Source organism: Plecotus auritus (assembly GCF_963455305.1).
Source record: "Plecotus auritus genome assembly, chromosome: 2".
NCBI lineage: Eukaryota > Metazoa > Chordata > Mammalia > Chiroptera > Vespertilionidae > Plecotus > Plecotus auritus.
In genome coordinates this window covers 13,876,644-13,901,057 of record NC_137771.1, presented here as the reverse complement: position 1 = coordinate 13,901,057, position 24,414 = coordinate 13,876,644, and the positions used below count along the sequence as shown (strand labels likewise).

At 59.1% G+C, this 24,414-nt stretch overlaps 1 protein-coding gene across 1 annotated transcript in view; it reads right to left on the bottom strand.

Moving 5' to 3' along the window:
• Positions 1–352: 352 nt before the first annotated feature.
• The window catches only part of EPHA8 (EPH receptor A8), a 33,614-nt gene continuing 9,552 nt past the window's right edge, over positions 353–24,414 (bottom strand). Inside the window, exons 3-17 of the mRNA XM_080656406.1 lie at positions 21,515–22,178; positions 14,417–14,572; positions 12,675–13,010; positions 9,380–9,504; positions 9,143–9,305; positions 7,888–7,981; positions 6,578–6,645; positions 5,594–5,758; positions 5,188–5,373; positions 4,866–4,927; positions 4,127–4,336; positions 3,192–3,341; positions 2,916–3,106; positions 2,448–2,621; positions 353–2,296 (exon numbers count right to left, since the gene is read on the bottom strand). Coding sequence (XP_080512532.1) covers positions 2,182–2,296; positions 2,448–2,621; positions 2,916–3,106; positions 3,192–3,341; positions 4,127–4,336; positions 4,866–4,927; positions 5,188–5,373; positions 5,594–5,758; positions 6,578–6,645; positions 7,888–7,981; positions 9,143–9,305; positions 9,380–9,504; positions 12,675–13,010; positions 14,417–14,572; positions 21,515–22,178 — 2,859 coding nt within the window. The 3' untranslated portion in view covers positions 353–2,181. The remainder of the gene's footprint in view (positions 2,297–2,447; positions 2,622–2,915; positions 3,107–3,191; positions 3,342–4,126; positions 4,337–4,865; positions 4,928–5,187; positions 5,374–5,593; positions 5,759–6,577; positions 6,646–7,887; positions 7,982–9,142; positions 9,306–9,379; positions 9,505–12,674; positions 13,011–14,416; positions 14,573–21,514; positions 22,179–24,414) is intronic.

The window sequence follows — 24,414 nt, the reverse complement described above, 5'->3', positions numbered from 1 at the left end:
TTCCTTCCCCGGGAGAACCAGAGGCCAGGGCAACGTCTGGCTGCAAGGGGCCGCGCTCCAGTGCTAAGCGCCGTCTGCACATCTTGGAAGAGAGAATACGGGGCTGATGGGGGTGCTTCCTGGTGGAGCATGGGCTCAAGTTGGACAAATCTGGGCTCTGATTCAGAACTTTAGGTAAGTTGGCCTCTCTAAGACTCAGCCTCTCCATATATACAGTGGGTACATGGGTCTGACCTGGGGGAGATGAGACCAGAAAGGAAGAGATGCATGGGCTGTATAAGGTAGCGGTCCAGCATAAGGTTGCCCCTTCCTTACAAGACAGTGGGAATGGAAAAAAATGAGGGACACAAGCAAAGATGAGGCAGAATTTATTCTCATTGTGGGCAAGTTCAAGACTCATGATGGAGACCACAGAGGCGGATCCCTGGAGGGCACCTCACGCCGGGGACAGGGGCACACTTTTGCAAGTGCCAGCCCCACGGTGTCCCCCCGACTATGAGGATCCAGAGTCCAGGAGCTGGGTCAGAGTGGGGTGGGGTGGGAGGAAGACAGGTCCTCCCCAGATCCTGTCCTGACCATGTTTCCGACTTCCATAGGAAGGAAGAACAGCTCGGCTATATGGTAACATATAGAGGTGTAGAGAGCTGGCCGCGGCACCTGGGCGGGGCTGACTCCCCGAATTATTGCAGGAGGGAGAGGGGGCTCAGTGCTGGTGTTTCCCCGGAATAGCTGGGCTGGCTACAGGGCGGGCTGAGCAGGGGTCGGGGCTAGGCCTGCCCCTCCCTTGGGGCCAGCAGGGGGTACCCAGCATCCTGCCCTATGGGATTCCTTGGGCCCTACCAGCTCCCCTTGGGGTGCAGCCTTCTCACCCTGGGTGCTTCTTATGTGCTTTGAAGACCATTTTTGCATTGTCAGGAGTGAGGAAAAAATATTCTGACATGGTAGAAAAAGATATTTACATACCCTGGTGGGCCGTAAGGGAGGGGGTCAGGCTCTGAATGGGGGCGCTTCCCAAATGCCCTCCCACCCACAGGTGTCCACGTGGGATGGTGAAGGAAAAGAGCCCTGGGAAGAGGCTCAGCTCCAAACTTGGCTGCTGTGTGCCTTGGACGAGACACACTCCCTTGGTCTGCCCAGACGGTACAGGAGCGGCGGACTTGATGGTCCCTGATTCCAGGCAGGGGGCTGGGGGCAGGGAGGTTGGCAGAGGGACTTCCAAGCACAGAGCCCTGGGCTGTGGAGGGGTTATCAGAGACTAGAGGGAACTTGGTGGCCCCTGGCCAGGCAGCCAAGTCCAGCTGAGGGCATCTCACCAACCCCGTGGTGACGCCTATACAGAGGTGGCCAGAGGGGCTGGCCGGGAACCCTGTTTTCCTGTGGAAGCAGCGGAGGGAGCCAGGTGGAGGCTGCAGGTGGCCCCCCACCAGCTAGAGGGAGGGCTCAGACCTGAGATAGAGCCGGGACTGGGGTCCCCTGGGGGGAGACAAGGGTGGGCCTGGTGCTGGTGTGCTTCAGAAGTGGCCCCTGGCTCCGGCCTCCAGGCCTGGGGGTGGGGGGTGGGGGGTGGGTGTGAGCCTCTCTCCAGTCCCTGTGGGTGCTGGGACCCGGACCCACATTCAGTGGGCAGTCACACCAAGGTCCCTGCTCATAGGCTGGTGACACTCATCCTCATTCATGACATGCCACCCACAGTCACATGTACATGTGCTCCCAGTCTTAATGAATAAGCCTGTCCCTGTCTTAATGGCACACATCCATCCTGGGGCCTGGCAGGTGGACACATATGCACGCAGTCCATGACCTTGTGAGAACACACCCCATACAGCACAGGAGCACATGTGTGCATACACACACACACACACACACACACACACACACACACACACACACAGAGGCAGGTGATCGATGTCTCTGTTGGGCTCAGTGGCGTTGAGGCTCCAGCGTCTGGGGCAGAGAAGGCCTCTGCCCTGGGCCAGGTGTCCCAGCGGTGCGGGCACCAACGGTCCCTTTCAGGTGGCCTGAGCCCGGATGACTCCAGGTCCCTTGGGGGAGTCCTCAGCCTCACTGGTGCCTGGCAGGAAGGCAGCCAAGAGAGGGGCACAAGCCTGGGGCCACCCTGCCCGCTGGCCAGCCCTGTGAGTCCTCTGACCGCTGGCAGGACCTGGGGCCGCAGTGGTTTGGTCAGAGGTGCCGGCGGGGCCCCTGGGTGCTGGTCAGCTGGGCCCTCATGGTCTGGATGCTGCCCAGGATCTTCTTCTGGTGGCCCATTAGGGTGATGCCCAGGGCACGCACGTCCCTGTGAAGGAAGGGGTGGTGCTGGTCAGGTTGGCCTGGGAGGCTGGGAGCCATGGAGACAGGGACAGACTCATTCCCTGGAGCTGCCTCTGGCCCCCTGCCCTCTCCCCTTGCCCCTGCCCCTGCCCCTGCCCCACGGGACCACCACTTACTGGGAGTTCATTCGCAGCACCATGCCCAGAGAGGAGTAACCACCAGCGGCAAAATGGTCCCGGTAGCGGCCCATTCGGATGGAATCCAGCCAGTCCCCCACGGTGAGGGCCCCGCTGCCACCCCCGCCCCCGCGGAGGTCAAAGCAGCTCTGGGCAAAGGCGGGGGCCGGGCACCTGCGGCACAGGGGCCCTGCGTAAGTGGCCTGCCAGGGCCTCTGCCTTCCTCGAGGACCCTGACATTAACCACCCTCAGCCTCCATCCAGGCCCAGCAGTGGGCAAGGGGTGTAAAGGGTTAGACCCCAGGCTTGGAAGGAGAGGGCTGAGGAAGGCCCAGGCCGAACAGGGGTCAGTGCCCAGGTTGGACCTGGTACAAGGGTCAGGACAGAGTTTTCCAGGGTCGGGACTAAGTCCGGGCAATGTTGAGAGGGCAGCTGGGCTGGGGCAGAGCTGGGGTGGGCGCCAGGCACCTGCTGACTGTGGCTGTGGTCCTGAGACTCTCAGGATTGTGGATCAGTGCATCAAGGATGCTGACTATCTGGGAAAAGCGAGGCCGCTGAGCCCGGTCCTTGTGCCAACAGTCAAGCATGAGCTGGTGCAGGGCCCGGGGGCAGCCCATGGGTGCTGGCAAGCGGTATCCCTCCTCCACGGAGCTGATGACCTGGGGAGGGGGAGCACAGGCTGGGCTCGAGGCTGTCCTGCCCTCAAGGCCCCACTGCCCCTGCCCGGCCAGGTCCCACACTCACGTCCCGGTTGGTCATGTTCCAGTAGGGCCTCTCCCCGTAGGCTAGCACCTCCCACATGACCACACCAAAGCTCCACACGTCACTGGCCGAGGAGAAGGTCCGGAAGGCGATGGCCTCGGGGGCTGTCCAGCGGATGGGGATCTTCCCTCCCTGCGAGGGACACAGGAACGGTGACGGCTTCTCCTTAGCCCGAGCCAGGGGCAGAGCCCTGGGGCCCTGTTTCCCACTGGGGTCCTGCTAAGCAGTCCAGGGCGGGAGACACCCCCAGGGGGCCTGGGGAGGAGGACTGACCAGGGAGACCTGCACCCAGAGCTGCCGTGAAGACTGAATGAAAGACAGGTGCAAGTGCCTGGCACGTAGTGGACACTCAGTAAACATCAGCCAAGGGGTCAAGGCCTGAGCCAGGGATGCATGGCCGAGACCATGGCCGAGCACTCCTCTCCTTCTCTGTCTTTTTGGGGGGCGGGGTGTCACAAATCCTTCCTCTAAGTGAGATCTTATTTGGAGGCTCAGAGGATGAGATGCAAAGGGAGGTTCTGACTGAGGCAGGGGTGGGGGCCTGAGCCCCTGCCACTCAGCCTCCTGCCTTTGAGGCAGCCCCTAAGGTACCTCCAGGGAAGCCCAAGGCTCCATAAAATGCATTTTGAAAATGCTTATATGTAGCCAAACTTCAGAGAGACAAACGTGGGGTCAATGTGTTTCAGACAGACGCTAACTCTCCCACAATCTCCCAGCGTGTGGTTGTGGGGCCAGCCCTGGGGTCCACAGCCCCCCAGGACCGAGGCCAGGCTGCTCCCATTTCCGAGGGGGACACATTTCTCAGGGAGAAGGCAACCTTCACTGAAGGACAGGGTGTGTGTGTGGGGGGTGGGGGGTCACCCTCTGTTCCTCGCTGCCCCTCCCTGGGCCTCTAGGAGGGAGAGTGGGCCACGCACCGTGGTGGTGTAGGCGGCATCGGGGTCGTCCTCCAGTACCCGCGAGAGCCCGAAGTCAGACACCTTGCAGACCAGGTTGCCATCCACCAGGACGTTGCGGGCGGCCAGGTCGCGGTGGACGTAGCCCAGGTCTGAGAGGTAGCGCATGCCGGCGCCCACCCCTCGGAGCATGCCCACCAGCTGCATGATGGTGAACTGCCCGTCGTGAGTCTGCGGAGGACACGGCTTGGGCTGCAGGGAGGCTCTTTGCAGTTCGCAAAGTGCTTCACTGCGTAGGAAGCATGTGACGGGTTAAGGCAACGTGTTCCCACTCACACTCAGCAGCCCTGCGAGGGAGGTGGGGCAGGGAGGACAGTGCATCCATTTTGCAGAAGAAATAAAGGCCCAGAGAGGTCAAGTCCTGTGTCTAAGAGCACCCAGCAAACGAATGGCTGGGAGGGCTGGGAATCTAGGGATTTCCACGACACCCATCATGCCTCCCATCTGCGTGGGGCCCTGGGCCCCACAGAGGCACCTTCTGAGCCGGTGCCAGGGCAGCAGGACCCCATGCAACACAGGGACTCTCTCGTGATGGGGTTAAAAGGCGGGACTGGCTGACCATTAAGCCTGTAGCTGGCTCTCCCTTCCCCAGGGCTGTTGGGTCCAAGTTTCTGGGGTGTTTGGAGGCCTAACATTATTTCCCAACACCCAGGCTGACCTCCCCTCTCCCAGCCCATGTGACAGGTGAGGGGGCACGCACCCTCAGGAAGGCGTCCAGAGAGCCGTTCTCCATGTACTCGGTCACGATCATTGCCAGGCGGCCTGGCAAAGGGACGGGAGACAGGCTGTTGGTGGAGGAATCAGGGCTGCTGATCAGAGACCCGGGGGTGTGGCCCACCAGGAGCTGGGCCAGCAATGAGGACCCGGGGAGCCCAGCGCCCCTCCTGGGTCCCAGACGCTAGGCCCCTTCCTGACCGAGTTGTCCGAGGATGTGAGCTGGGGCCTGGACAGAGCAGGTGGTGTGGGGATGGACCCAGAGCCCTGTCCTGGGCCATGTGAGGCTGCCTTCCCCGGGCACCTACCACGCGTGACGACGCCTTCCAAGCGGATGATATTGGGGTGGTCAAACTGACCCATGATGGACGCTTCACTGAGGAAGTCCCGCCGCTGTCTCTCCGTGTAGCCGGCTTTGAGGGCCTTGATGGCCACGGGCATATCCCGCTGGCCCGGCACCCGCAGCCGCCCGTAGCAGACTTCTCCTGACTCTCCTGTGCACCGGGAGTGGGGCAGGCGGGGGAGGGCAGTACGGGGGAGGGCAGTGGTACCCTCCTTCCTCAGCCCGCACCCCCACACCTCCCCCCCCCACCCGCCAGCCTCACACATGCAAGTGCCCCCCTGGGGCCTGGCCATCCCAGGCGCCCAGTCCCCCCTCACCCACTGCCCTGGTGCCCCTCCACGCTGGCCCACCCCACAACCCCCGGGGCTCACCGGAGCCAATGATTTTCTCAATGTGGATCCTGGAGGCCTCGATCTCGCGGGTGAAACTGCGGCCCGCCCGGCCCGGCTCCTCATAGTTGTGGGGTTCTGCATAGAACTGGGGCTCCGGGATCTTCCCCCGGGGGTGGTGCAGGGGCAGGAAGACAGGTGGAGGTGCTGAGGGGCCAGGGCAGAAGGGCCTTCAGTGGGGTCCCTGAGGCCTTTCCCTCCCAGCATCCCATGGGCCTGGGGCGGGTCTGGGGGGAGGGGGAGGAGTGTGTCTGGGAATCTCGGGATGTGGGGGCAAACACGAAGCGCCCAACATGTGCTTGCCACGTGAAAGCAGGGTCTCTATGGGGTCGCTCTGGAGTTTCTAGGGACCTGGGGGGTCTCCGGTGAGTCTGGAGAACGCCTGTCATTTTCTGGGGTCACCTCTAGAGTCCCGAGATCCTGCTAAATTGTTCTGGGGTAAAAAGTGGCAAAATCCTTTTCATTACAAGTGCCAAGTTAGACGGATTGAAAATGGTTCTCTAGACAGCTGTGTTAAGAAGGATTCTGAGGCTACATTTAGGCTGAATGGGGACCAGTACCATGACTGATACCAATGTCCACCTGGGCACAGAAGTGGGGTGTGGAGGTAGGCACCCCCTGTATTTGCTTTGTTTTCCGGGGTCTCTGCAGGGTCCTGAAAAAACTCTCTCTAGCAGGGGTTCTTGTCCAGGAACATAGGAACCTCCCTGAGGTTGTATGCAAAGCTGTGTGTGAGCGCACACACTTGTACGTTTCCCTGGGGGAGGGTCCCTCGCATCGTCGGTGGGGTCTGTGAACCCGCGGAAGGGGAACTGCACTGCACCTTTGGGCCTCAGGTCTCTGTGATGTGCTGCCGTCTATCTCTGGGGCTCTGGTCTTTGTGGGCACCGCCGCCCCGCCCCCCAGACCAGCCCTGGTTCCCACTGTGACCCCCCTTTGCCCTCAGATCCCGGCTCCTGTGCTCACCCTGCCCGTTCTGGTAGTGCATCTTCTCCTCGTCCGAGTCCTGGAAGGCCTTGCTGTAGCCGCAGTGCCTGTGGAGGATGGGCACAGCTCTGCCCGGGGCCACGCCTCCCGAGACCCAGCCCTGACCCCATTGGGGCACAAGTCAGGACGCCCCTTCCCCTGCAGGGCAGCACCTGACACCCCAGCCCCTGCCCTGCTGCGGGGAGTCCCCATCCTCAGGCTCTCAACTCAGCTGAACTGTGATGTCCTTGACATTTATAAAACCTTCATCATCTATACAGTCGAGTCCACTTAGCCCTCCCAGCAAATTCTGTGGGTTATCAGTCCCTTTTCTCAAGAAACTGTCCTTGGCGAAGGGCTGAGAGATGAGGCGTCTGATGCCAGCTCTGCTGCGTGACCTTGGCAGGCCCCTTCCCTTCCCTGGCCTCAGTTTCTCCACCTACTGGCTGAGCCTTCCGATTCTCGCTGCCGGGGACCCTAAAGCCATGTGAGCACAGAGTCCCATCCCCACCCCCTCTGGAATGGAGGGGAGATGGGAGAGTGACTCAGAGCTTGGTGTTTCGTTAAGAGAGACCTGGGTTCAGGTCCCAGTTGTGGCATCTATTTGTCAAGTGGCCTGACCTCCAATTTACGCACCTGCAAAGTAAGGTCAGACTCTCCACATCACGGGAGTATCATTAGGATTAAAGGAGGTGGAGGTGGATGTTGAAGGGAGACCAGTGGGACGTGCTAGTGGATGGGTGTGGCATGAGAGAGAGAGAGAGAAGTCGAGAATGACAACTTGGGTTGGCGCTTGAGTAACCCCATGAATGGTGGTGCCATGTCCTAAAATGGGGAGGCCGGTGGAGGTGCAGGTTGGGGAGGTGCAGAAGGTGCAGGTTTGTCTAAAACACATCCGCGTGGAGATGGGAGGGGGCAGCCCGACCTCCGGGGAGAGGTCTGTGCTGTGCGACATGAATTTGGGGGCTGTCAGCGTGAAAGTGGAACTGAAAGCCATGGGCCCTGATAAGGTCACTCAGAGAGACGGACCTGGGAAAATGCAAAGAGGGAAAGGCCGGGATGAGCCCAGGTCCGCCAGCCTTTAGAGGCTGTTTGGAACGGAGGGGCTGGGGAGATGGAGGACAGGCCAGAGATGTGGACAAAAGTATGTGTGTGGGGGGGGAGCGGGGGAGGCAAGAGAAAAGCGTCCCTTCCAAGGAGGAGGACAGAACAGCTGTGTCTGTAAGTGTGCCCAGCCCCAGGCACAGGGAGCGGCTCAGTGCTCCTGGGGGGTGGGGGGCTTGGAGGGGCTGGGGCCCAGGACCGCCCACCTCTTCTTGCAGATCAGCAGGAGCAGAAGCACGACCAGGCCGGTGATGAGGGTCAGGCAGATCCAAACGATGGTCCGGGTGTCATAGCGGGGCCCTGCAGGGGAAACGGGGTGGGCGAGGCTCTCAGCCCCGGCCTCGGGCCCAGGGTTCTGGTGGCTCTCCCTGAACCTGGTGGGCAGCCTCTTCAGCTGAGAGTCAGCCCAGAGTCAGGACACAGGCCACCTCCTCTGACCCCAGCTCCCCTCTCCTAAGCTTCTCCTTTAAGACTCTGCTGCCCCAGGCTTCCTGGCTTCCCACCCCGGGGCTGTGTGACACGGAGAGAGTTGCTAGACTTCTCTGAGCCTCAGTTTTCTCACCTGTAATATGAGTCAAAAAGTGCCCATTGAACCTTCCAGTCTCAATGAACCCTCCCTCATCCCTTCCAGGGAGATATTATCTCCCATTTTCAGAAGAGAAGACTGAGGCTCTTGCTCAAAGCCACACAGTGAATGGGTGTGGCAGGGCCGGATTCCTATCCGCACAGGCTCACTGCGGTATCAGACCTGGGAGCACTGGAGACACAGTGCCCAGGAGTGCAGGTGAGCACAGCCATGAACTCAGCCTTGAGCCCTCCTATCCTGGCACCACCCCCTGGCGGCTGCCGAGGGTAGGAAAAGACCCCGGCTGGCTGGAGATGGGGCGGGAGTGCATCAAGCTTGACCTTGTGGGCTCGATAAAACCTACATTGATCAGCCCCCACCCCAGGGTTTTTGATTCAGAGAATCAGCATTTCCAATAGCTCCCGGGTGCTGCTGACACTGCTGGTTCCACACTACACGGTGGGACCCACTGCTCCGGAGGCTGGCGCAGGGTGATGGGGCGGGGGGAGGGGAAGGGGCACAGACTGACCATGTTCAAATCCTGGGTAACTGTGGGCAATTCACTGTATTGCTCTGCCCCTCAGTTTCCTGGTCTGTAAAATGGGGATGTGGGTAATGCCAACCCACTGGAGGGTCTCTGGGATGATGATCAGGATCAGGATGTCCTGCTGGCAAAGGGCATCGTGATGCCTGCAAGTCACACTGATCGTCAGGAAAAGCCAGGGTTTGGGCTGTGAGGAGCTCGGTTGCCTTGGGCAAGTCACTTTCCTTCTCTGAGCCTCAGCTACTTTCAGCTGTGAAGATGCCACGCCAGCAGGCACCAGCTGGGCACGTTCCCTTCCTCTGCCCGCCTGGCCCGGCCCAGCTCCCTGGCCCTCCCTGCTCTCTGCACTCACGTGGTTTCCCCGTCTCCACCTCCATGGCCTGGCTGAAGCGGCCGCAGCCTGCCGAGGTGCGGGCTCGGACCTGGAACACGTAGCGGGTGCCCGGCTTGAGGCCCGAGACCGTGGCCCTGGTGGTGACAGCCTTGAGGGTGGAGTAGCTCTGCATCTCCTTGTCCTGTCCACAGAGGCGCAGTCAGCCACGGCACCCCTGCCTGGTGCCGCCCCCCACCCGCTGCCAGAGGCTGGTACCTTCTCGTAGTACTTGATCTCGTACTCCAGGATGACGCCGTTCGGCTGCTCAGGCTCCTGCCACAGCAGCGCGACGCTGGTCTGCCCTGCCCACTCCTGGCGGATCACCACCACCTGGGACGGGGCTAGGGCGGGAGCCGGCCTTGATCAGATGGGTGGATGGGTGATCACTGGGGCCAGCCTCTGTCCCACCCCTTCCCAGGCCCTGTGTGAGCCATGCTTGCTGGCTGTCCTGCTTCTGCCCCAGGAGAGCCCGCCCCCTCCAGTCCTCCTGGCAAATCATAGCCTGCCGCCTGGTTGGTCACCTGGGCTCAGCTGCCTCTGGCCTGGGATGTTGGGGGTGGCTTGACCCAGACAAAGCCTGAGGGCCCCGGCTTTCACTCCTCTACCTTCTCCTCTCTGGCCAGGCCCTGCCACTGGGAGTGCAGGACCCCAGCAACCCCAGCAAGCAGCTGTTCTCGTCCACTCTGGGGCCCCATCACCTGATGTCTCTATCTCCAGGTCTCCCACCCCAGCCCTCTGGCCATAACTCTCAGGACTGCCTGAGGGAGGAGGAGGAAGGGAGGAGGAGGAAGAGAGGGCATGAATGGAGGGAGCCCGCACCCTCACCGCCGGGTTTGGAGGTATGCCCAGAACAGATCGTATACTTCGGGAAGGGACATGAGCCGAGCCTGGCCCATGTGAGCTCAAGTATTCTCACAGTCACACAAAGACACCCATTCACCCTCATTCATTGACCGATTCACCCGTTCCCTCCACCATGCATTGCCACCCTCCCTCCTGTGTCCAGTGCATTATCCTGGAGGCAGGTCTGCTGCAAAGTGTCAGATAGACACCCAGCCACAGCCAAACAGGAAAGCACCTGCAGGGATGCAAACCCCTCTCCCTGTCCCTCCAGCCCACAGGCCTCCTCTTCCCCCTCTGCGCACCCCCACACCTCCTGTGCCCCCCACCTGCCTCATATCTGGGCATCTTGTCTCCTGGGAGGCCTGAGAGCCCCCTGAAGGCAGAGACCACACACACTAGCTGCTCAATACATGCTGGACTTTGACATGAAGAATTAAGAAGCAACTCCAGAGTTAAGTTGGAGGGTGTGGTCCATAGGTGTCCCCACAGTCTGGGACTCACAGCCAGCCCCTATCTTGCTGGTTGCGTCTCCTGGCTGCAGCTTCCCCATCTAGACAGCAGCTAAGCTAGCAGGCTAGTGGGCACCCCTGCCAGGAAGACTGAGGATCAGATGAGACCATTGCAGGCAACGAACACACGAACACATGGAGCCAGGAATGCTAACACCTCTTAAAGAGGAAGAGATTGCCAAGGCAACAGTGTGAGTGGGGCAGACACAGAGGGAAAGCAGAAAGCCTAGGTGGGAGGGAAGTGGGCGGGGCACCAGAGAAGGCTTTAGGGAAAGAGGGGGTTGTGGAGAAGAGGTGAGGACAGGAAGGGGAGCAAGTGGTCTCTGAGGATAAACCTTGACCATTTGCTCAGGGCTGTTGAGCTGTGGGGTCCACGCTATCGTGCCCCTAGGGTTTCCTGAATGCCTCCCACAGGCCCGGCACTGGGCTAGGACCTGGGCAGACTGCAGGGACTAAGACAGCCTTCAAGGCGCTCATGGTCTACGAAGGGAGACAGTGAATAAGAAACCAAGTCAATGCATGATGACAGGTTGGTGAAGTGCCCTGTGAGACAGGAAGAGGGAGCTGTGATGGAAAGGACCACCCACGGGGCCAGGAGGGACCTGCCATGTCAGCTGGGCTGGCCAGGGTAGGCCTCCCTGGGGTCGGGATGCCAGCTGAGCTGAGGACTGAAGGAGCCAGCCATGGGGACGTCACAGGGAGGAGCGTGTCACTGCGATGGAGAAGCAAGGACAAGGCTCAGCGGGGGAAGGGCTTGGTGTGTTCAAGGATGGGAACCGAGGACAGTGTGGCTAAAAGGGATGAGCCAGGCAAGAGTGGATGGGGTAAGGCTAGAGAGGCAGGTAGGGGCGGGTCATGCTAACAACATTATATAGTAGTAAATTTAGGCAACCAACCTAATGGAAGAGGGTATTTGCAAACGATACTTCCGACAAGGGGGCTAATATCCAAAGTATATAAAGAACTCATATAACTCAACAACAGAAAAACAGTCTGAATAAAAAATGGGCAAAGGACCTGAATAGACAGTTCTCCAAGGGAGATGTAAGATAGAATGCTCCACACCACTATGATGAGGGCAATGTAAATCAAAACCACAATGAGATACTACCTCCCAGCTGTTAGAATGGCTATTATCAATTAGACAAGAAATAGCAAGTGTTGAAGAGGATGTGGAGAAATCTTTCATTTTTAAAGCTCACTCAGGATGTGGTGTGAGAACCAATTATGGGCAAGGTGGGAGGGGGCTCCTGTGGTTGTCCAGGCAACACGTGCTGGGGACATGGGAGGTGCTATGGATGTTAACTGTGTCCCCTCTCCCCGCAATGAATATATTGAAGCCCAAACCCCTAATGTGATCATTGGAGCTGGAGCTTCAGGAGGTAATTAAGTTAAGATGAGGTCATGGGGGGCCCTCATATTAGGATTGGTGCCTTTATAAGACAAGACACCAGAGAGTTCACTTGGGAGTGAGACAGATGTGAGTTTGATTCCTAGCTCTGCCACTTCCCACGGGCTGATGCTGGGTGGCACTCTGCACCTCCGTTTCCTGCTCTGGGACTTGGTGGGAGTGGTGTCTGCTGGGCCTGTGCGGTGTGGGGAGGAGAGGATGGGGCGCGGTGGGGGTCCAGGCCACGTGTGAGATGGCTGCTGACAGGGAAGCTGGCTGCCACTGTGGGCTTAGGTCAGGCTGTCACTTGACGGGCAGGACCCACCAGAATTGGAAAAGAAAGAGGTTCCAGTAGCTAAATTCAGTGCAACAACCGGCTGGAAACAGATAAATGGCTGGCTGCTGTCCAGACCAGGAGACCAAATCCACGGGCCGGACGCTGGGCCAAGCATCTTCCTTTCCTTTATTTAAGCCTCCTAATAGTGCCCCAGGCAGGTACGATGTATGCCAGTGCACCAGGGAGGAAGCAGGGGCAGAGAGGGCAAGTTCTGGAACCCAGGTCTATGATGGCCGTGAGCACTTGCCTCTGTGCTTTCTGGATCATAGGATGCGTCCTACTGTTCTAAGGGAGCCCGTAGCTCCAGGTCCTGGGGAGCAGGGCAGGGCCAGAGAGGCAGGCGCCAGCCTAAGACCACAGCAAGCCTGTGCGGTGCGCGGGGGCCTGGGAGGGCAGGGCCAGGGAAGCTGGGCACGGAGCGTCTCCGCCTACCTGCCTGGTTCGTGGTGATGTTGACGACTGCAGCCTGGCGGGGCTCGGGGCTCTGGTCAGACACGCCGTTGACGGCCTCTATCCAGAAGGAGTAGTTCATGTGGGCCAGCAGGTTGGCCACCAGCAGGCTGGCCTGCACCAGGCTCGCCTGCTGGGGCACGAAGCGGGTGCCACTCCCGCACTTCTCACAGTGGCCCAGCGCCCACGGGCAGCGGCGGCACACGGCGTTGTAGGTGATGTCGCTGCGGCCGCCCGGGTCCAGTGGAGGGGCCCACTCCAGGGTCACAGAGGTCCCATTCACACTGGAGATGAGATTCACTGGTGCTGAGGGCGGCCCTGGGAGCAGGGAGTAACAGGGGGAGGGGGTTGAAGGGTATTTATTTGGGGTGGTCCAGTTCCCCCCACAGACCAGGGAAGGTCTCTGGCTCCCCCATGATATTTGGGGTTCACTAAGGATAAGGTCACACCTACTCTAGGAGGATAGAGTGAGTGGAGGCAAGGGTGGAGGCAGTGTCTGCCATTGGACAAGGACCACAGGGCCACAGTCTGTCACAGAAATCTAAGGCCCCCTCCCTCCGCTGGACAATAGGAAGCCTGGGGCTTGTGCTTCCCAACGTCATAAGAGCCGGAAAGAGACTGCATAGCCCTGGGGGTGCCCACAGCAGCCACTCTGGGTGTGAAACGTCCCAGTCATTGGTGCCCACACTCACTCCTTAGCCCCCTGTGCTGAATGTCATGTAAATGCCACTGAGCACTTGGCTGAGTAGAGTGAGGCCCCAGGAAGCCCAGTGGGTGTCCCCAAACCCTCCCTCCCCCAAGATGAGAGCCCCCATCTAGGCAGTACAGAGCCTTGGAGAGAGCGGTGGGGCTGGGGTGAGCCCCTGAGGAGGGGGATTGGAGCAGGGAGAGCCTGGGAGGGGGCAGGGCTGTGGAGACCCCTGGGCCTGAGAATTCCAACTCTCAGAATCCCAGGAAGGCATCTTAGATCTTAATAGCATGGTGGAATCTCAGAAACATGGAGAATCTTCGATCTGAAGGGTCTGGAATACTAAAAGCCCCGCCTTAAGATTTCTAGAGCCTGGATTGTGCATGTGGAGAGAAACCCGAGTCTAGGGCAAGTGTCCGTGACCTAGACAGGCTGGGCTCTCCTGGGCCGGGAGCCCAGAGATGTCACCATGTCACTCAGCCATCCATTCTGCCCCGCCAAGTCCCACATGCACAGGTCTGCACAGGAAACGCATAGGTCTGGGCAGAATGGTGGAGGGTGCGTGCGTGTGTGTGTGTGTGTGTGTGTGTGTGTGTGCACGCGCGCGTGCCTGTGTGTGGTGTGAATACACTTGGACCCTCACTTGCCTTGTGCAAGGAGCCTGGGGCTGGGTGGTGATGGAGGTGGGGGCAGGAAAAGATGGGGATCAGGTTGGAGTAAATTCTGGGGCAAGATCGGTCAGAACCGTGTGAAGTCTGCCTCGTCCCACCACAAGAGCCCAGGGCTGGCAAGTGGGGTGGCTGTGCTGGCTGCAGCCCCTCCCCAGCTGGGATGGGAGGCGAGAGGCCCCTTTAGGCTGGGGGACAGGAGGCAATGGAGGAGCTCCAGCACACACTTCCCCTGCAGGGCAGGAGCGCACAGGGAGGGCTCACAAGACTCTACTGGGGCTCAGGAGTCCCCTACAGGTTCCCAGACGTGCACATGCCCCCAAGAGCCACTCACATACGTGGTTCTGGGGTCTAGGGATGGTACTCACGGGTGCAGGCTGCAGACGGTGGGTCTAGGGCTGCACGGTAGTAGCTGAGGTCACAGCGGCAGGCCTGGGTGGCAGGGGCCGCCGAGTGGCTGTGGGGAGGGCAGCGGGCACACAGCTGGTCCCCGGGGGCCGACTTGTAGAAGCCCAGCTCACAGGCTGTGGAAGAGAAGGTGGCTGGAGGTAAGCCAGCTGGTCTCAGGAGCAACTCTCACTCTGACCCAGGCTTCCTGGGGGCGAGGGGTCCCCTGAGGGACAGAGGTGCTGACCTTCAGCACCCCCCATCCCACCTTCATTTGTGAGGGAGGGACTGGAGCACAGAGAGGACCAGTGACTTACACAGGGTTGCACAGCAAGTCGAAGGCAGAGCTGAGGCCGGGACCCTGACACCTGAGTCCCAGCCCCAGAGGCGGCACAGGGCAGGGCCTCTCCTCCCACAGCCCCTCCCACCAGGACCTGTCTATCACAGGACACTGGTCTTCAGCCTCAGGGGCAGGGCCAAGAGGCTAAGAATCAAAGGGGGCCAAAGCCCAGGATGTCACTTAGGCCAGACATGAAAATGGGACAGGGAGTGAGAGTGGGCAGACAATGACTGGAAAAGACACGTGTGCTGGAGTTAGAAGAGCAGGAGTGTGACGGGGGGGAGAAGGGGGGCTGGAAGTCTGTGTTTTATAAGCTCTCCATGCAATGCTGACCATTCAGGAATTGCAGGCCCCTGGACCCTCTCAGGTCACGTCACGGTCACGGTGGCCGCCCCGGACTTGTCTCCTATGTGGCCCTCTTTCCAGCCTCTGCCTCATGTCTCACCTGGATGACTCCACAGCCTCCACACCCGGCCTCCAGCCCTGCTTCCCCAGCCCCAGCGGCTGCGTGAGCACCTGCTCGGTGCCAGGCACTGACTGGGCGCTGGAGACACGGCCAGGAACCGGATCCACACAGTCTCTGCCTTCAGGGAGTGGCATTTGGGGGCACACAGTAAACAGGCTGTGATCTTTCCAGAAAGGAAATAAAGGAGCAGCTACCTCCCCCAAGAAGGAGACAGGAGGTAACATGTGAGCTGTGGCCTAATGGACAAGAACGAGTCAGCCGGCCGGGACCGGGCATCCTCTGGGTGGAGGGACTCCCTACAAGGACACCTGACTCTGTCACTGCCAGTCCCAATCCTCTGGGCTCCCATAGGCCTGGCACCCCACGGCCTCCCTGCAGCCTCCCCTAGCACCACCCCTCACTCCCGACCCTCAGGCAGAACGAAAGGACTGGCCGTTCCCCACACCCGGCAGGTTGATTCCTTCCTCGGAGCCTTTGCACGTGCTGCACCTTCTTCCTGGGATGCCTCTTCTCCGTTGTCCACCTGTCCAACGCTTTCAAGATTCCTTTTTAACCGTTTCTTCAATGACGCCTTTTAGGACCTCTACACACACACACACACACACACGCACGGCCATGCACACACACACACACACACACACGCACGGCCACGCACACACACACACACACACACACACACACACGCACGGCCACGCACACACACAGAAGCGACCACTGCCCTCCCTATTCCACAGCGCCTGCTCAGTCTCACCACCTGTAGCACTATGCTGTACTTATCTATCTGTGTGTCTCTCTCCTCCTAGACCAGAAGGTCCCTGTGGGCAGATCCTTGTGAGTAAGGTCCCAGGACTGCCGTATTCATCCCAAAGCCCCTAGCACCTGGCCAAGAGGGTGCCAGTGCAGGTGGGAGTTTCCCAAGTGAGCCACTCCCACCATTATCTGCTCTGGGCAGAGACCCCAGGCCTTCAGGAGGCCCAAATGCCACCCAGCCAGGAGCTCCCAGCTACGCCCCTGGAACTGAACCCTCTGCACCAGGGAGCCCAGGGAGCTCACGAGGCTCTCTTTCCACTAAGTCCCGTTCTAGAAAACTCTGGGCTTGAGAGGCGCTCTATTTGACAAGACATTGTCATTTTAAAAAAACCACCATATCTCTTTATTGTAATAGCTAAAATCAGGTTAATTTGTAAAATTCTACTAACTTGAGAGAAAACCTGAAATCCAGAGACGATGATGTCCTTAAATTGCTTCAGAGACTCAGAAGCCGTGGAGCCAGAGGGGCCTCCAGGTTGGGGAAAATGTGCCCCGATTTTGAGACTCGACTCGGGGCTGGGAGCTTGGAATTGGGGGGCTCCTAATTGATACACTGTGGTCTCACCTCCTCTTCCCAGGAGCCCCCCAGGGGGCCCAGCCTAAGAGCTCCCCTCTGAGCCCAGGAAGCGGGCTCTGCACTTGGTCAGCAAGTATTTGTCGAATGTGCCGTTGAACTGACGGACAGTAATCCTCACTGTAATTATCGGATCCACGTCGATCAGCACCTCAGGGACTGTCTGCTTATTCTGTCCCTCGGTTATTCCTTCACCCAAATTCACTGAGCATCTACGGACCCGAGCTCAGGAAGAGCTGGCCCTGCTCTCAGGGAGCTTTCAGAGCCGCGAGGGGCAGACAAGGACACATGCGGTGACATCCTGGGAGATGCGTGGCACCGAGGAAGCACGTGACAGTCTTCATTCATCGAGTCCCTGACCATTCGGAGTTCATCTAAGACCTTGCCACTTAAGACTGGCCCTGGGGAGCAGGCTGCCCAGGTTCCTTTTCTTGTCTAACCTCTTCACCTAAGCTAAGTGCCATGGGGCATGTTGCTGGGCCTCAGTTTCCTCATCTGTAAAATGGGGGCTCCGAGGGCTGATGTGAGGATAACATGAATGCGTACACATGCATTCATGCCAGGATGCTGCCTGGCACTTATTATTACAGTTCTATGTCGTCGACATTAGTACATCTGTTTGGCAGAGAGGAAACAGGCTCGGGGAGCTTGTGTGCCTTGCCCTAGTCACCCCCCACCCTTGCTATGCCCCCAGCCAGAATGCAAACTCGGAGGCGTCCCTGGCCTTGGAGGTGGCCCTGCTACTCTGCCACTCACACGCTCCACTAACACCCATATGGCTCGAACGTGTCAAGGCCAGATTAATCCGCGCAATGAAATAAAATAATCTTTAATAAGAATACTAATCGCCAGGCCTCGGGGAGCCCAGAGACCTGGAGGCAGAGCCGGGAATTAATGGCCGAGACAGATGGAGCAGCTCTGGGCTGGGGCCTGGCCCTGCCCGTTGGCCCAGGGTGCTTCCGGAGTCTGCATGTGCCCCGCCTGTGTGGCCGTGGGCCAGGAGGGGCCCCTGCCCCTGCCGAGGGCACCTTGCCCAGGCTGCCTGTCAGGCCAGCAGCTGCCCGAGGCCCTGGCCACCTCTCTCTTCTTCTCCGCTAAGAGCTTGAGATTTGACAAATAAGGTGTCCGCCGGTGGACGACCAAAGGAAATTAATTCTAAATCAGATTTTAAACACAGTCAGGAGGCAAGAGAGCTCGGCGTTCACGCTCCCCCTCCGAAATGAGACTCCGATATTTATAGAAAGATGATTAGGGCAGTGGAGGGTGATTTATAGTCTGTGTCCAGGTGACAGGAAGGACGGAACTGGGACTTCAGGCTGGGCTGCTGCTCCCCAGGGTGATACTCTCGGAGATCCTCCCCTGTCTGGGGCAGGGGTGGGAGGGGAGAGCGCCAGGTGTGGGGGAGGGCACTGGGTCAGGAACTGTGAGGCCTGCGGGGGAGCTTCCTGGTCAGGGAGCTGATTCAGTCCAGCACCCCTAGCTGCATGCCCTGGGGCCAGTCTCGTCACCTCTCTGGGACAGACTAGGTCCCAGCTCCACCTCTCACCAGCTGTGAGACCTCAGTAGGTGACACGACCATCTGAGCCTCAGTTTTCGCATCCATAAAATGGAATTACAATACCTGCCTTGCTACCATGAGCAAATGAACTGATATCTGAGGAATCCCCTTGCAAGCTGTGGCCTCCATTTCCTCACTGGTAAGCTGCATTAGCTCCATATGGCTCTGATATTCTTCTGTGGGTCTCTGAGGCCAGAGGGCAGTCACAGTCAGGCCTCCAAAAAGCGCTGTGACCAGCTAGGTCCCTTCTCCGGGGCGTTCTCCGTGAAATCAAGCACAGCCCACTTCTGAGGGGTGCTCTGAGGGCAAAACTTGAGAAACAGGATCCTGGAGGCTGGCAGGTGGCTGTCATGTGGTCTGGCCTCTGCTGCAGGCCTCAGGGATGTGTGTGTGTGGGGGGCACTCAGGACTGAGCAACTCAGGACCCCCTCTTAGCAAGTCCCAGCCCTTCCTCTCCTCACTGTTTGCTCAGAGAGACCCATCCACCGGAGAAGGGGGCCCTACAACCTGAGGAGGTCCCACAGCTCTGAGAGGACCCCCCTCAAGTAGCCACAGCCCAGGAAATGCACCCCCATCTGTCCCCAGTTTCTTATTGGTCCCCATCTCCGCACTGTCAGGCTACCCACGAAGGAGGGGGTGGGGATGGGGGACACAGCCGGCCTCCCTTCCATGGGCCTCGGTGTTGGGCCTGTGCTGCTTCCTTAAGGAGGTTCCACGGACAATCCCAGAAGCCCTCCCACAGGACAATCCGAAACCCTCTCTCATCGTGCGACTTAAAACCGGCCTTCTGTCCTAAAACCTTGCTGCCTGCAGGGTACCAGGAATTAATATTTTTTATAAAACCTATAATTATCTTGCAACTGGCATAATTATGTGTGTTGTGATTTAAATGAAAATTCAGAATTTGCTGCAATTCCCTGACCCTGCTTTGCCTTCTCTTTATTTTTTATTGCCGTGCCAGCAGCGCCAGGAAATGGGAGCGGCCGTGGCCTCTCCCGGCCCTGGGAGGTTCCGCTGCTCAGGTGTTGGGGTTTGCACCAAGAGCCCTGTCCGTGACATGCTGTGGGACCGTGGGCAAGGCACAGTCCCCCTCTGGGCTCCGCTTCCCGCCTCTGTCTAAGGAGGCTGGAGCAGTACCTCTGAGCAAGGCCCCAACCCTGAAGTCAGGAGGACCGGTCTCCCTCCCACGGGCGAGCGCACCGCAGCGCACACGGGACAAGCTAGTGACTTGTGTGTGCTTGGGGGCTGGATAGATCCAGAGCTGGGGGCAGCGGCTGACAGATGTCCACCTGCTGATGAGCCAGTCTGTCTGACTGTCACCCGGGGAGGAGGGAGGCGGGGCTTCGAGGACACAGGAAGCAGTTCAGGGCTCTGGAGTGAGACACCTGGGATCTGACCCCTCCCGTGTGACTGAAGGGCTCGATGTCTCACATCTATAAGATGGGGGCATCTTACTTAGCTTCGGGAACTATTGTAAGGATGAGAAACTGCGTGAACTCCCCGAAGGCAGGGACGCCCTGTGTCTATATCCCCGTGGCCTGGGTCACAGTGAGATGCTCAACAGAAGGAGTAACTAACATGATGTGTAAGAATCACTTACTAAAGTGCCTGGCACATGGCAAATGCTCAAAAAATCGTCTCTAAAGGGAGTGTTGGAAGCCAGCTCTGGTGAGAAAAGCAGTTGGGGTGGGCCAGGAAGAGGTTAAACACCTACCCCTGGCTCAGAGCAAGACAGACTAGGTCCCAGCTCCACCTCTCACCAGCTGTGAGACCTCAGTAGGTGACACGACCATCTGAGCCTCAGTTTTCCCATCCATAAAATGGAATTATAACACCTGCCTTGCTACCATGAGCAAATGAACTGATATCTGAGGAATCCCCTTGCAAGCTGTCAAGACAACAGGGATGTCTGTTGTTTTTTTTTGTTTTTTTTATGTCTGTTGTTTTTATTATTATTACCCAGCTGGGAGCTGAGAAATACAAGGATATCTGTGACAGGGACCAGGAGAGGCTGGGGACCTGGGGAGCCCGGTGCACCAGGCCACAGAGGGTAGAACAAACCCCGAAACAGGCAAATGTCACAGAAGGTGCTTTGAGTCCAGGGTCCAGGAGCAGTGAAGACTCGTAACAGTTGGGAGTGTGAAGAAAGATTTGTAAGGAAACCAGAGAGCCTCAGAGAGGAGCTGGAAAGGGACTGGTGGCTGGATGGACAATCCTGGTCCCAGAAAACGACCTTGGTCCCCACAGCAGGCTTCACTGTGCTGAGTGGCTGAGCTGCCATGTGTCCAGCCCCCGGGGAGGCCAAGGAAGGGCAGAGGGCAACCAGGCCGAGACCAGTACCAGCTGGGGTACCAGCTGCCTGTCCACACCTGCTCTCCCGTGTTCCTGGGCTTGCGGGATGCTCGGCTGCACTGTGCCACGTGGGAGTCTGCTGACCACGCACATGTGCGCGCGCGTACACACACACACACACACACACACACACACAGCTTGAGGTCGGCCCTGCTCCTGGCCCCTGACATGGGAATCCCAGCAGTACACCTGTGGGGACAGGTGTCATGCCAGTTCATGACCCAGGTGCCCGCAGCTGTCCTCCTTCACAAGCACCTCGGCTGTCCTCTCCCAAGGCCCTTAGTAAGATTCTCCTGAACACAGCAAGTGCTGCAGGTGCCCGTGACATGCCCCACCTACATCGTTCTCCCTGGTGTCCCTGCCCGCAGACCTTCACCATGGCCCCACACAGCACCCATCCACCCGGGCCGGGCGCCACCTCCCTCCACCCCACAGGCTAGCAGCTTCGTGGTTCTGAGCACGGACTTGAGAGCCAGACTTCTGGGTTCACATCACAGCTCTGTCACTTCCCAGCTGGGTGACCTTGGGTCAAGCCCCTTTGCCTCTCCGTGCCTCGTCTCCTCATCTACAAAACCGGGACGAGAGCAGTTTCTGTTTCACAGGGAGGGGTGGGATGGAATGAGTTAGTGGTGAAAGGTGCTTAGAGCAACGCTGACCTGAGTCAGCTCCCCGCATTGTTCCCTAGCACAGGTGTGCACCCCGTGGTACCCAAGCACACAGGGTCCTGGAGGGTGTCCTCTCCACAATGCCACAGAGGGTACCGCCTGGCTGTGGCGCGTTTCCCTCCTTGCCCCCCATCACACACAGATGGCCTGTGTGTTTGCTGACCCAGAACCACGGGCGGCTCACCCACGGTCCCAGGTGCTGCGTGCACCACCCAGACGCCTGCTGACTGTGGTGCCCCGCCCTCCACGCACACCTTGGCAGCCCTGCCCCGACGGAGCCCACCTGCCAGCCCGCCCTCACGGGGCACGCTCACCCACACAGGCATCCTGCCGCTCCTCGTAGCCGGCGCTGCACACGCACTTGCCGATGGGCACCAGCCACTCGCCCTCGGCACTGCAGTACATCTTGGGCGTGTCCCGCTCCTCTGAGTGCCGCACGCACTGGCCCCGCACCTCCACCAGAGAGGAAGAGTCTGCCCCGGTCACCGCCTCCGAGAAGGCGGCCAGGTTGCGCACCATGGTGGGGCACTTCTTGTAGTAGATGCGGAGGGACAGGATGGCGAGGCAGGCCCCGATGTCCTGGAAGGCCAGGTAGAAGCCGCGCTTGCTGAGCGGGCCCACGCCGCGCACCTCCGTGTTGAGCTTGAGGCGCCGCACGCCCAGGTCGGCGCCCGTGAAGCTCTCGTCGGCCGCAATGGTGTCGATTTTGAGGAACTGGCTTTCTTGGGTGCTGGGGCCCAGGTCGCGGTCCGACTCCAGGTAGTAGAGGTTGAAGGTCTCCTTGCAGGTGCCCAGCACGCCCGGCATGCTGTTGCAGTCGCGCAGGGTGAACTTGATCTCGGCGTAGACGCGCCGGGCGCCGTCGCGGGGCACCCAGCTGGTGCGCAGCCAGTTGTTCTGGTTGGGGCTCATGACGTTGCACACCTGGTACGTGTGGATGGGCCGGAAGGACTCGTCCACCTCGTTGATGGAGTCCCACTGCAGCGGAAAGCACAGCCCGCTGAAATGGGGGTCTGCCAGGCGCCCTCCCACTGCCCCACGTGTCAATCGTGGTGGTGGGGGTCCTGGGGAAGAAGCGGGGGCCTTCTCCAGCCTGGGGGAGCTGATCTTGTCTGGCGGACTGTCACAGCTGCCAGATAGCAGGCACCCTACAGATGTGGGGACAGAGTGCCACATCCTTCTGGGGAGGGGTTGTGTATGGCCTGTTTACAGATGGGCAAACAGAGGCTTAGACATATGAGCCCCGTGCCTGAGGTCCCATAACTAGCGAGTGATGGAGCCAGGACTGGAACCGATATCAAGGCTGCACGGCTCTGGCCTCGTCTCTCTGTGGCCACTCCTATCCCTCCTAGAGTGCGGGGACCCGCTGGGGGAAGTCAGCGAGCCCCCGGGCCAGTTTCCACATCAGCACCCAGAGGAATCTTTCTAATGCACGAACCCCACCTCAGATCCTGCGGCAGCGCCCCCTGATCTGACGCTAGTTCAGACTGATGGATGGACTTGGCCCTGCTGCTCGTGATGGTCCCTCAGCCCCACCCTCCCCCACAGGGCTGGGGGCTCCCGGGCTGGCCGGGGTCCACTCACAAGTGCCAGGAGGTGGGAAAGTGGAGTGTGACTGCTTCTGTGCCGGGTGCTGGCCAGGCATCACTGACCCAGAAACACACCACACGCTCCCAACGGAGTGAAACGGCGACAGTGGGTGGGAGAAAACATCTGCAAATCATGTCTCTGGTAAGGAATTAATGTCCAGAATATGCAAAGAACTCCTACACCTCCATAACAAGAATACAAGCAGCCCAATGTAAAAGCGGGCAAAGGCCTTGGACAGACATTTCTCTGAAGAAGACATACAGACGGCTAAGGAGCACGCAGAAAGATGCTCAGCATCACTAACCAGTCGGGAAGTGTGACTCAAAAGCACAATGCGGTTCCACTTGACACCCATCAGCTATTATCAAAACAACAGAAGAAAACGAGTTTTGGTGAGGATGTGGAGGACCGGGAGCCCTGGAGTGTTGCCGGTGGGGACGTAAAATGGTACAGGCACGGTGCACAACAGTATGGTGGTTCCTCAGAAAATTAAACACAGAAGCACCACAGGGTCCAGCAATTCCACTCCCGGCTGCACACGCTAAAGAAATAAAGGCAGGGACTCAGGGATCCGCACCCCCGTATTCACGGCAGCCAGAAGGTGGAATCACGCGTCCGTCGATGGATGCATGGACACAGAATGTGGCCTCTCCACACACTGGGCCAGCATTCCGCCTCCAAGGGCGTGACACCTGACAGAGCCTGCAACCTGGGGAGCCTCCGGGACATCGCACAGCGTGAGATAAACCCAACACAAAGGACAACTGCGGCACGACTCCACTTACTGGTACACGCGGCACTCGGACTAGTCAGACTCAGAGAGACAGGAAGCAGATCGGGGGTGCCAGGGGCTGGGGAAGGCAATGGGGAGTCATAGTTTAATGGGCACACAAGTTTCAATCTGGGAAGATGAAAACGTTCTGGAGCCGACGGTGGCGGTGGCCACACCACACAACCACGTGAATGGACTCAGTGCCACTGGACTGTCCACCTAAAAGTGGTTAAGAAAAAAGATGGGACATGCTGTGGTGTGTGTATTTTACCACAACTTAAGAGAGAAATACACCTGAAATACTCCCTGCCCTCAAGTGCCTCATAGTCCGCTTACAGACAAGGTGGTGGAGGGACATGCCAAAGGGTGTGGGCATCGAGGGGGCGGGGGGCAAAACTTGCTGTGGGGCTGAAGCAGGAACCTCTTGCAGGGACGGGAGGGGAGAGCCCAGCGAGGCTGGACGGGTAAGCCGTGTTCGGCGCAGTAAGTGTCACGTCGAAGATGCTGTGTTGACCTGCTGTGTGACCTGGGGCTCGTTGCTGCTCCTCTCTGGGCCCCCGTTTCCTCAACTGCAGAATGCTGGTTGGCGAGGAGCAGTCACGGGTGGGCTGAGTTCAGTGGACTCCTGAGGGCTCTGAGGAGGGGCTGGGGGCCAAGCGCAGATGGAGGGGACAAGCTCTGGGTCCCTGTCCTAGCTCCACCCGAGATACAGGGTCTTGATCTTCTCTCTTGGGCCTTTATGTGCAACTGCCCTTGAACTAGAGCTCCTGTAACGTAAGCAGGGGTCCGGGAGGGGTAAAGACCACTCCTGGTGAAATAAGTCAGGGAAGGATGGGGTACCATGCAATTTCA